The sequence below is a fragment of the Osmia bicornis genome, chromosome 11 (genome assembly GCF_907164935.1).
Source record: "Osmia bicornis bicornis chromosome 11, iOsmBic2.1, whole genome shotgun sequence".
Taxonomy (NCBI): domain Eukaryota; kingdom Metazoa; phylum Arthropoda; class Insecta; order Hymenoptera; family Megachilidae; genus Osmia; species Osmia bicornis.
In genome coordinates this window covers 6,407,828-6,420,865 of record NC_060226.1, presented here as the reverse complement: position 1 = coordinate 6,420,865, position 13,038 = coordinate 6,407,828, and the positions used below count along the sequence as shown (strand labels likewise).

Below are 13,038 nucleotides of genomic sequence, written 5' to 3'. Positions count from 1 at the left end.
CAACATCGCACCGGTTAATTTGCACCGATGAACTGTTGCGCATGCTTCGCTTTGCAATATCGTTGACACATCGAACACCTGCTGTCCACTTTGCAACTGCGCCAGTTTCAGAATCGCAAATGAATCGTTGGATAAACGTCTGTCGAAAGTTATATATAGATTTCAAACATCAGCGAGTTTTTCAAATAAAATCTTGTCTACGAATAACGCGCGTTAAAAAGAAATTCAAGATTTCTGACAGCATAAATAATTCCCATCGTAATCCGAGTTTCATGAAAGCTGTCCCTTCGATCCATCCATCGGCTAAATTGTTCCACGCCATCGCGGATAAAATTCCACCCCATCTACGTTCATATTCATCGAACAAACGCGGAACTAGGTTCTCGAACAATGCGGGGAAATCCGATCGACGGCGTCGTTCGGTCAAACTAGCCCGAAATTCGTCAAGTCAGCCGCGTTCGACGTTTCCCTTCTTCCATTCAAGTCATTTTCACGGTAACAAATTAATCCGGCGACGGCAGACAGCGATGAATCAAAGAAGAACCAGCGGCGCATCGATTGCTGTCGAGTGAAATCGGAAGCCTTTCGAGATAATTCGGGACAGGATACGCGCAGGTAACCAGGAAGTTGTTGCCGGACAAACGTCCCAGGTGTCTCACGCATACTTTATTCAACGCGATCATTGAAATTTCTAGTTTTCATTTGAAAATTGTTTCGAGACAGCAACGAGAGCTTCTTATTCCGTTCCGCTCGATTTCCATCTGAATCGGAAGAATGTTTCGCTGTGCGTTGAAAAAGCCTCGCTTCAACGAGGATCCGCGAGATTCAACGTTGAATTCTGACGAAGCGAATCGTTGAAGAATTCATGGAATTCCAGTGCATTTCGCTTCGGCGAAATAAGCCGTCGTTCGACCAAATTTTCCCGTTCGTCTGGAAACGAAACCGGTGTACTTCCGGCCGTCCCACATTCCCGGATTAAATTTCGCCCGGTTAAGAAGCCATAATTACGCGAGCGTGACGAAGCATCGTTCTCCCGGACGAGCCTCGTCCATGACGGATGTCGTTTCGACTGCTGGATGGTCGAGAAAGAAATGGGTCATTCTTTCTTCAGGCCAAATACACTGACGGGTTTATTTTCGTAGAGATTTTTTTTTACGAATTATTCATTTGAAAAGAATTGTTAAATAATAATTGCTGATTTTATTTATAATTTAATGAAATTGAAAATCTTTGAATACCTAAACTGAAATAGAAGCAAAAGAATATTAGCTGGAACATTGTTCTCCAGTTTTATCGATGAAAGGACAGTTTAATTAACTCACAGCTGTTCGTTCACACCGGCTTTTTCCAAGAACACCTATTTATTAAAATTCAAATCATCCCATGACACATGGGACGAGGAACGAAGCGGATTGTCGCGACAGAACGAATCGCGTTCCATCGATTAATCCTCGAGATAAGGTACTGAATCGTCGGTGAATGGAACAACAGGTAGCTCTGCGAATTAATAAACCGATTAGACCGTGCAAGCTGACGATCGTCCCGGATTCACAGGGAACTAATTCGATCGAGACTCCGACATACTAGTCGAGTGCATCGCACGAAACGAGTAGCTGATTTTCTAGAAATACTCGCGAGACACCGAAGAGAAGCGTGAGAAGATATCCTGCTTGAAAGACAAACCACATCGTCATCTTTCAGTCTATCCGTTACTTGTACAATTACGACGAACAGCATACATTACCGTCCTCTAATTTCGAAGAAAATTCGTTCAGTCAGTATTTACTTGACATTTTGATGGTGAAATAAGCACGGGAAACTCGAAAGCAGTCGGGCTTGCTCGTAATTAAAAGCAACGCGACGAACGACACCGCTAAACCAGACCTTACGAAGCTAATGAAAACAGGAGCTTTATGGATTAATTAAGACGCCACGACACCGAACACGATCCCCCTGCACTGGAATTTTCTTCCAGATGAAATGCATTCTGCGAAAGGAATTTCATCGAAAGAAAAACAGTGAAAAGTTCAACTATTGTGTCCTACGATAGACAACATCATTTGTATACCGGAAAAGATGAAGAAACTCCATTGTTCTCGTCTTGGAACGGATGTTGGACTCTATAGATTTCAAATTTTAAGCGACGCTCTCCGAAAGAAAAGTGTTTAGAAGTTACGAAGTTTTTCAACGGGGCAAGTTTTCGTGACAGGACATAAAATCGTTTTACGATGGTTCGTGGATGAACTTTCCGGATAATCTGGAATCACATCTATGTACTGTGATCCCTTGGCAAAAGATATAATAGTTTTAAAATTTTCTACTCTTTATTCAATTACGGCGTTGTGGAATCATGTCAGCTCATTTCTTAAGACTATACTTTCCTATAAGTACCAAGGATCCGTCCGGAAAGTCGGCGACGCACGGTACTTAAGATCCCTAACTCCTGTTTCATCAATCTCTTCTCTGTAACGCTATTGGAAATCAATTTCAATCATTACGGTACAACAGCAATATATAATACTACAGCGGAAGAGATTTTCAAAGCCTTCGAACGATCTATAGCCGCAATTTCCTCTCTTTTTTCACCAACACCAGCTATTACATTAAATTATCGTCCATTATCGTATCCCAACACCTTACCACGCTCTCTCCCTCCTCAGTGCCCTTCTAATTAAAAGGAATACCGCACGCTCCGGCACGTTTAACGACCACAAAGGGGATACCCAAGAAGTTTCTTCCTGCTAGAATTACGAGAACTTTGCTCATCCGTGTCGAAACGGAATTTCATTGGCCGTTTTGCTTGAAAAAATATCCCGACGCGATCAACGCCGTAAATAGTTGTCCGCGAAGTTAACCCCTTCCAATCAATGGGCCGCCAATCAATTGTTCCTGTACGTACGAGGAAAACAAACTCATTTGTCTGAAGTAGGAAGCCCAACGTGTCCGCTGGATGAAAAACGATGACGGATGCGGCGAACGAGCTGAATCAGCCAACTTGCGGAGGATCGTTTCGTCGCGGATCACCCTCGTCGCTTTTTCCACCTTTCCCGTTTGCTGACGAGCAAAGCGGATTTAACGATCCCAGCCGCGTCAGCGATCGCAATTTTACGGATCGCAATCGAATCGGGCATCTCCGCCTCTCTATTGTTCGTCAGCCGGCGTGTTGCGTTTAGAGTGGCATTAAATGGCACAACCGTTTCGTTTCCGGAAAAGAGAACATCCGTTCAACCCGTTTAAAACTGTACACACCTGACGCCGCGTGTGCTCGAACCCTTTCGTCTACGAATACGAATTAAAATAACGATCAGAACGTAAGATTATAAATTCGTTTTGCACAGTGTAAGACCGAGGAGTGGAACGATCAATTTTATTGAAAAGATAAGTGGAACGGAAATCGTCGTACTAGGAATATCATTGAACGTGTAAACTGCGAAACGAGCTCGTAGAAATGCTCGTGAAAACTTCCGGCAACTGAAACGACATGTCGGTTCTGTGAGCATCCTAACGTAAACTGGTACAGGTCGAGTTAGTGGAAACTATAATCGGCTTACTCGCGCTGATAAAGTAGCTGCATCGTGCTGGAAATGCCACGATGAATCTTCTTTGAATTGCGAACGGATCGTTGGAACAACCGTTTTGTATATTTAGCAACACGCCGTTTCGATATAAACAGAAATAATTTCTCTGGGATTCTTTTGCAATTTCATCCCTTTCGTATTTTCCAACAGTGATTCTATCATTAACGAACTGAACACGGTTTCAGAAATGTTGCGATAAACTGACTCGATGAAAGGTTAACAAACAATGGCGAACACTGAGAAAATATAACACAGTAACGTTTCGGGCACGATTATTCCCGTATAAATGTCTCGCGCGTATTTATCGAGTTTCATGAGAAATATTATCGCGCGTTCCGCGACGTGCCCTCCAATAAACAGTCGAACCAAGCCACGGAACCAAGTGCCTTAATATCCGTTTACGCTAACCTCGCTTCCGGTGCTCGACAGGAACCGACGAACTCGATACCGTGGAAACGAAAACAGACGCCGTTGCTACGAGCTATATCGAGATAGACGCGTTAGAATCGATGTCAAATATCGTTTGAAAAATTGCGCTCGCTATTAGATTTGACAGATTTCCAATCGTTGAAAATGAAATAAGATCTTGATATTGGAACTCCTCTGTTTTTACCCTCTTTCGATACTTTGACAAATTTTCGTCGATTTCGTGTTAAATTGAAAGAAGAATTTTTAATAATTTTTAAATTATTTATCAGTTTCTATTCCACCATTTTGTCGTTCAACATTTTAAAACGCTTTCGAACCGAAGAAAGTTTCCATCGCAGAGCGATGTATGTTCCCTGAGACTGTTGGAAAACTTAAGAGAGATTCATCCTCTTTAAACTGAATCGCTTGAAGATCTCTCCTCGTGACGAAAGGGATTGTGCCTTCGGAGGGAGGGAGTCAGATAATGAGAATGGGTGGCCGAAAGCTATATTGCCCGAAGGAATCGTTTAATTACATCAGAGCCAAGGTTCTTTTCATTCGTCAGGAAGTCGATAAAGGTGGACGAGGTCGGCGCGAGGCACTTTGAAGTTTCCAACGTTCGCGAGGCAAACCAGCCTGTCTCTCCTGCTTCAACGCGAATTAACCTTAATTAAAGTTCCTCGATTATTCCTTTGATTCCGCTTTAAATACTCGCGGTATCGTCTTGTTTCTAGCTTAAACGAGCAACGAACCGTAGCTGCTTCGAGTCCGCAAATATTAACCTTCAACGGAAAGTTTAATGATTTTGTAAAAGAATCACAAGTCGCTCCTTTTTCGAAAAAATTGTGTATGTCCTGCTTAACCTTCCGATGACGGACCATGGAGAGAGGCACAATTTCATTTCTAAATTTTACACTGCCCCTTTAAAAATTATTTTTTCAATATATTAAACCCTTTAGATTGGTAATTGTATATTTTTTCTAACTTTAGGGCATGATTGACTTAAGCAAAGGAATAATTAGCCTCGTCATCGTAGAAAATAAAAGAGGAATAATTAAAGCAATTTGAGCCATGTTGATCTAATAATCCTGGAAAATTGTCGAAAGCACCTAACTCGTGAGGAAGAAAGAAGCAGCATAAAATAGGATGGAAGCGGGCCACGAGCGGAAGAGGGGAAACAGGACGTTGTCCTCGTGGAAGAGTTACCACGTTACTCCCTCGCTCGTGACGTCAGAAGAGGGGTATGTTACGTCAGTAGTGCGGCAGACTGTGTGGACCCGAAGCTTCGATGGGGTTGGGCGGTGGAGGGTTGCAAAGGGAATGCAGGAGGTCTGGAGAGGGGTTGAGGCAAGGGTCGACGCGAAATAAGGTCGGCCACCCCGGATTTCATTCATCAGTCACCGTCCACGGTGGTTCACGGGCTAACTGCTTTAATCCTTCGCAGTTGTCAAGCCTGTCCGAACTACAAAATCGAAAATTCGAATGCGTGTTGCTTAAAATGCTAGTTTAGAAAACAGTACTATAGATTCGACTTGATGAATCGGGATAATTAATCTTAGGGGTTGAAATGAAAAAAAGGACGTTATATAAAATAAGAATTTTGGAAGATTGAATAACACTATTGCACCGATACCATAAAATTCTTTCTTAAAAAAGGAAAGATAGAAAGATGTACTCGGGAAAATCCAACGCTTCGTTCTTTGCCATGATTCTCGTATTATTTCTTTGGCATCGGTTTCGGATTCAACGATGGAATCTCTTAAATCGAGATTTCTCAGCTGCGGTTCACGGTTCTTGCATCGAGCCTTCGTTAAACGTCCCCAGGAAAAACATTTACAACGGAACGAGGAAGAAACGAAAGCTTCTTACGGTAATCGAATTTTCACGCGGGCGCGGCGGCGTCGCGAATGGTTTCTTCAAGATCAGCTTTTCTTTTTTACCCGGAACTCCGTAGATTTTCTTTCGTTCGCCAATCATCTAGCGTTAAATCGTTTCTGTAAATTTATTCTTGCGAAGAATCTTGCATTTATCGAAAAAAAATGGTGTTAAGTATCTACTCGCGTTCGATAAACGATTCGAAAGCGAATGAAAGGAGTACAAGTAGTACGAGTCGACGTATGGTCAGACAAAGCCTGAATTTTTAAAAAACTAGATATTCTACTTGTTTCTTCGACTGTATATGTACCATATAATTATTGGACGATGTATTGGACGTATTAAAAATAAAATTAAATGTTATTCCTTTATTCGCCTTTTCCTGTAACATCTGGAAACGAACGGGCAACAATTCTCGTTATGCACAACTCCCGTTTAAGTACACGATATCGGGTGAAATTTTATCTACGCTGTACACAGCAGGAAATTAACGATTACACAGGTTTTATCGTGCCACGTAACATTCTAGCCAGGCCTGTATGTAACCGAGTTAACCCAGCAGCTAGGTACACGACTCGAAACGATTCGCGTTTTCGACGCGGATGATTTATCACCGGGCCGAAGAATATCGCGTGCACTACAGTCTGCTGCATATTTCACGGTAATTCCGTTTCTGCCCCGTTTCCACCGATATATTCACCCCCCTCGCAACCCTCAAATACGCGTTACTGCTGTTTCGTGACTTTCAACCCCCCATCGCGAGCCTCGATCTGACACCATACCGAGGCGTGCAGCTACATACCAATCGCATTTTTCATATTCCCCGCCGTGGGAGTATCCGTCCGGATTTCAGGTTCATCAAATTTTCATTTTTCTGATTTTTCCGTTTTTCAAGGCAAAGAAAAAATGCTATCGTACAGAGAGGAAATATATTCTTGGGTTAATCGCTGCATTTGCTCTTCGTTGTTTAAAATTTCCTTCAGGTTTATTGTAGCGATTTTTTGAAAATAATCTAATATCTCGTCTTTTCAGGACTCATAACTTCAGGGTCGCTACGGTTAAACCGGGTGCTATGACCCAACAGTTTTCGTATAACCCCGAAGTTTCATCAAAATCTCGGTTAGCTGCTTCGCAAGCGTTTCTCCTCGAGGTGTACCTCAAAGTTTCCAAGGGTTCGTGAGGTTGCATTCGATTAACCGCAAGACGTAACCGTGCGACAAGAAACTGGGAAATTGACTGAAGATTCGGTTCGTGAAGGATCGTATATTAATGCTGATCCGTTTTGGGTCAATTTTGAAGCATGCATGGTTCAGCTATAAACGTGGAACAGTCCTTAATCCTTCAAACCCTATATGAAACGAAGATCACGTTTGATTTTAAATATTCAATCCATTTAAACGATGTGTTCGTCTCTTTAGCATTTCATATTTTTTTTTTCTTCAGAATAAATCATTTTTAAATTTGTTAATTGTCGCGTAAATCATTCACCGGCCTCCCGTGTACGTTTTGAATTTGCATGTCTGGACAAGGGACGAATTTGAAATTTAAATGAAAAATAAACTGATGGCCTACCCTGTCGCGTTCACTGGGACCAAGAATTTCGGACTTTAATTAAATTATTCATAGAGAAAGAGCGACGACTCGAACGTAAGGGCTGTGTAATCCTTTATTCGGGATTAATTTCTCGTGGAATTCGTAATTATCCTTCGTCCCTTCGCTAACGACGACTCGACAATCTATTCACCCCTTTGTCTACGAATTTAAGAAGCTATTAACATTTCGATCGTCGCGTACGTCGGGAAGCTTTAATTAGAATCCATTACGGGAAATTCACCCTTAACCTTTTTACTTGCAACTGTACCGAACTCTAATCAATTAATCGAAATAATTAACCATCGTAGAAACGAATGTTTAGAAAGGTTCAGCTGGAATCTGATCAACGATGCTTCGATTCGTCGTTTACGTTCGTTTAGCGTGTTTGAGTTAACGATTGCCGCAGTCGGACTGAATTTCCACTGTTTCCTGTTATCCTTCGACTTCCGTCTCCTCTTCCTCGCACTGGAATCTTCAACCACTTGGAAACTGTTTCTTTATCCTCCTTTCGAAAGCGTAATTGGTTCAATCCCTGCGTTTGTTTAAACACGGAATCAACTGATTCCTTTTCAATTAATTAAGAATCCTTGCTTCTACGTCCGATTGATATTTCCAATGGGGAATGTTGTTTCTCCCTTAGAAGGGAAGTAGTTTCGTTTGCAGAGGTTTAATAATGTACGAATCACGTTTCAGGTGAAGAATTGTGGATTGCCGGTGTAGGAGTTCGGCCCCAGGAGTGGCCCGGGGGTTACCCTGGGGACCTCGGGGAGCTGTACGAGCGACGACGAGGCTGCTGAGAAGGACGAAGGATACGGGAGGCGGAGGAGGCCGCTATGAACGCCAGCGTCAACATCGAGAGGAACTCCTGGCGGCTGCCTCCCGACGAGACCGTCCAGGTCGCCGATCCCCGTTCAAAGTCAGCCCAGGTAAAAGAGGTAAATCGCTCCAGCGGACCATCGTGCGTCTAATCCCCCGTCGATTAAATCAGCGTCTCGTCGAGAAAACGATTTAATCCGTGAGATATCGAAGCATGAAATCTCTGTTGTCTCGTGTCTCCCGTTCGTATTCGTTTCTCACTGCTGTCGTCGGTGTCTTTCTGTGATCCATGACACCTAGGATAGTGCACGGTGACACGGTGTCCGTGTGTCTGCGCATGGAGGATGGTTTATGCTGGGTGTTGAATGTTTTTTTAAAACGTATAGATCGTTATCCTGTGTAACCTTGCATGAAGTGTAATTACGATAGGAGAGAAAGGGTTTAGCGTACCTCTCTACACACGGATACGATGTTTATTGTAATGTAATTATTGGAACCGATTCGCGTTGTATCGGATTGATAATGGAACAGCATGTTGATACGAGGGAGTTTACGTTTCACAGAAATTAATCGGTATGGAATATAGCGTTACATTACATAGAACACTGTACAGAATTGATTCGTGACATCCGAACACTCCGAACACATTATAGATTGATACATTGACATCTGGTGAAATTTCACCAACCACCGATGAATCATTGTTGCACAGCTATCTGGTGATAGCAGGTTCGATTAAAAGTTTTCGAAGAGCGATCGGCAAAGTAAGGATCGATCGTAAAATTTTGCAGGGACACTTTCAGCTGGATTAAAACAATCGAATTACGTTTTAAGATCATTTTAAATAGATCGTAACACCGGGGAGTTAAAAGGCACGAGTCTTTAACCGAGTTTCATTACCTACTTTGTCTCCGTGATCTGACTTCAGTTTATACGAGCACTTTTCCGCTTCGAACGCGGTCCACTGTAAGGTTTTCGAGATAGAACGCTGGATTCTTTAACTTCGAATTAACGGAACGATTAATGCAATTAAAGTAAACGAGCGCGAACGAACGCGAGTCGGTCCTTCTTCTCGGACGATACCGAGAATTAAGTTTCGCTGTTAATTACACGATTCGTTAGGAACTAGTCTGTAGAAACTATGGTAGCGAGAGGATTATGAATCCATGAATTTCTTAAAGAACGAACAAATATTTTTTACAACTAAAGGAATGACCAGAAACTTGAAACGAAGATTTGAAAGACCGTCTCGTTTAGAGGGTCCAAAGACGAGTTAATTAGAGCCGAATCGTCAGAAGACTTCGATTCATTATGCAGATCACCTTTCTTCCCTTTGTTTCGTCACTTTGCCTGACACCGCAAAAATTCGCTCTCGAGTCTTCCAGATAGTCGCTGAATAGTTTGAACAATTGAGATCGTTAATTAGTTACATTGGAAGTTCGCAAATGGCTAAAGAAGTAACGATATTATTAACCGAAGTAGAGTAGGTCAATGGGTGGTCAGACGCGTCTTGTTAATAAGCGATCTGACAAGTGGAATGGAATGATAGATTGTTAGACAAGTAGTACAGGTTCATAACTAGTCAGACAAATGGAACACTGCTGTAGATCAACAAACAGGGACAGTAAGTAGAATAGGTCAATTAGCGGTGAGACGGTTCTAATTAATATAATAAGGTCTGTAGGTACGCGGACAAGTGGAATAGACGTGTAAGTGATCGGGCAAATGAAATAGGATCGTACGCGGTTAGGCAAGTACAATGGACCGGTAATTGGTCAGATAACTGAAATAGGATCGCGAACAGTCAGACAAATGGCAGAGGTCCATAAGTGGTCAGACAAGTGGAATTGGATCGTGGCTGTTCAGGCTAGTGGAACAGGTACGCGAATGGTCAGACAAGTAGTAAAGGGCGTTAAACGAGCAGAGGAGCTAGGCTGATCTGATCGATAAATGTTACCGAATTTCATAATAAACTTATTAATTACCAAAGCTTGAAACTTTAAGCTCTTCGATTGGTTCTACCGAACCCATTGGGAATTAATAAAAATTTCAACGATTTCGTCTTTGTTAGCGATCGATTCTCGGATGTATTCAGCGAAAATGGCTTCGATTTAATTATGCAAAGCCGAGAGAAGAAGGTACCATCGAACGGACCTAGCCGCGCCATCTCGAGATGGAGAACAGTTGCGTTCGAAAAGGAGTGCGAGCTGCTGATAAGCGAGAACCGATTTTCTCGTCGTAATTCTCGCTGGTAATCGAGTATCGTCGGGACGCGCGTTCACTCTTAGGTTCCTTTCCATTCTCGCGCAGGAGTATTCGTTCGTTGATTGCTTCTTGGGGAGGATTGTAACTCCTTGCGTTTAAAGAGCCGCGAGTAAGTGGATGAGCAGGAAGTAAAGACGAGCAACAGCGAACGTTTCTATGAAAATTCATGAATACCAATGTGAAATAAGATCCTAGCGTGCCGATAAATGTGTCCGTTCGAAAGTAACGTTCGACTCGTCGAGTCTGACTCCCGTTGACCTGTACCACTTGTCGGATCAGCGATGGGTGCCACGCATTCCTTCCAACAAGTAGCTATTCGAGCTCACCATTTAATTACCAATTAGATCGTATTGAAAAACATTTTTTAATAAACTTAGAACGATGAACATTATCCTTTATTTATAAATTAATGAACCTCTGGTAAGTTCACGATCAAAGAGTAAAATTAAAATGGTCAGTGAAACATGGACTCGTATAAATGTTGAAAGGGATAAAAGAAATCAATATGGTACATCTACTGTCGTGGCATCTACACGCTTATTAAATGACGCAGCTCAACCCGAAGTCAAGCGCCAAGAAGAATGCCTTTAAGGGATGCCCAACGAGAAATTCCTATCACGAAAGGAGAAGTTAGGAAATACTTGATAGGGGTGGAATGTCCTGGACGTTGAAACGGTATATAACTCTCGTCGATGACATTATTTACAAAAAACGAAGTGTCGCGAAGGTGGTGCGATTCCCATAGACGAGTATCCGAGGCGTTGGAATGTCCGGATCGATAGAAGCGAAGCCTCCGCGGCCAGGGAAAGTCTAAATTTATACCGACTGTCGGATATACAGCCGCGTGTTTGGATAACATTTACATGCCGCGCGACACAGCAGCAAGTGTGTCCTGCGAGCGTGTAAATTTTCAGACGCATGCAGATTTATTCATGAAAGCTCGCCAGTCACGGCTCGAGCGGACCGCCACCGCACTTTGTAGGCCGCAAACTGTGCCCATAATCGGAGGGGCCGGTTAGCCAAAATAATTTTCATCGGTTTCCTCTGCCCGGATTGTTTCAGACCTGGCGTGTAACCGCAACGATGTTACCGCCTAGCGTCGGATGATTACTTCGTGCAAAAGTACCAATCTTCTTTCAAGTTTTATTCGAAATTTCAAAAATTCATCGGTCGACGTCGTTCTCCGAATCTTCGTCAGCATTTAATCTAGCTATCATCTCCACTCGGAAACTTCTGTCGATAACAACAGCGAAATCATCTGAATCCTTTGTTCGGTAAAATCAGTCTACAAGAAGCTATCTTAATCTTCTGTAGAGACCGATCTCCCAGTGGACTATCGTCTCGCTGCATCGAGCTCCTCTTATCGACAGGATAACAATTCCCTGGTGTCAGGTACATTTTCTCCAGGCAAGTTTGCTCCGGCATTCGATGACAGTTTCGAGTAAGGCGAGGATTCTCATTATCGCGGAAGGATCGACTGGTTGGCGAAAGTTGGCGAAAAAGATGTTTCGAGGGGAGGTGATTGTATCGTCATTAATGGGTTGTCGCGAGTTGCCAGTCGTTAGGTTTTCGATGAGAAAAGAAAACTCGAAGTGATTGCAGCCGTCGACCAATTAGAGTAACAGGGCTGGTCTTTGTCCTTGATTTTCGTCGATTTCTCCATCTCTCCTCGACGTGGTTCGATTACTGTCTTGTTTCATTTCAAACAAATAATTATTTAGCTGATCTGACGTTTGATGAAATATTTTCAGGGGTTAGTTTACGTGCGATCCCTTTGAGATTGAAGAGCCCTTTCGCTCTGGTCAAACTGGCACCGCAAAAGCAACAATGGCCGTCATCCTGTTCGTTTCACATCGTCTCTGTTGCGTGTTATCTGCGGCTTTCGTTGATGAGGAGCCTCCGTGAACACTTTGATGTCCACTTTGAACATCCACGGGATAATTGAAGGCCGGATAATCAAGGGAGGACGACGAAACAGTGGGAACGGAAGCCTTCTCTGCTCTAGTTTCATGGAAACGTCGAACACGCGTCTAACAGGATACAAGGAACCCTTGCCACCTTTCTTCTGGATAACAAATGTCTACCTTAACAAACGGCCACGGTGCTGCCCTCTGTTTTGGTCGATAATGCCTGTCCAAGATATTCTACCGCCGTTTCTTCGGCACATTATCCACGGGATAATCTCTGATTCGAGGACAAACCCGGGACACTGCTTGTCTGGATAAATTTGGAACCGCTTGAAAGTTTAAATTATTCGATATCAGCGGCGAGACGATGAAAACTCGACGAAACAGTTTGCTTCTCTACAGAGTATTTCTAAAAATACTTTTCATACGTTTATTATTGAAAAATTGCAATTAACCCCCTTTAATTTTCTTCGATTGATTCCAAGACGAAAATAGAATTTCGATAGTTAATTATTAATCGAATCTTCGATTAAATAATTTAATCAAGGATCCAAATTGCGATTCAAAGTTTCACGATATATTCTGTCTGTATAAAA

At 42.8% G+C, this 13,038-nt stretch overlaps 1 protein-coding gene across 5 annotated transcripts in view; it reads left to right on the top strand.

The window, feature by feature from the left end:
- Positions 1-13,038, top strand: part of LOC114873794 (inactive dipeptidyl peptidase 10) — a 54,284-nt gene that overhangs the window by 28,221 nt on the left and 13,025 nt on the right. For 3 of the 5 annotated variants that reach the window (XM_046287939.1, XM_029182489.2, XM_029182486.2), the window contains exon 2: positions 8,148-8,389. In XM_046287939.1, coding sequence (XP_046143895.1) covers positions 8,288-8,389 — 102 coding nt within the window. In that variant the 5' untranslated portion in view covers positions 8,148-8,287. Of the gene's footprint in view, positions 1-6,893; positions 7,109-8,147; positions 8,390-13,038 lie in introns of all 5 variants that reach the window. The other 2 variants (XM_029182487.2, XM_029182490.2) reach the window with 2 other exon arrangements.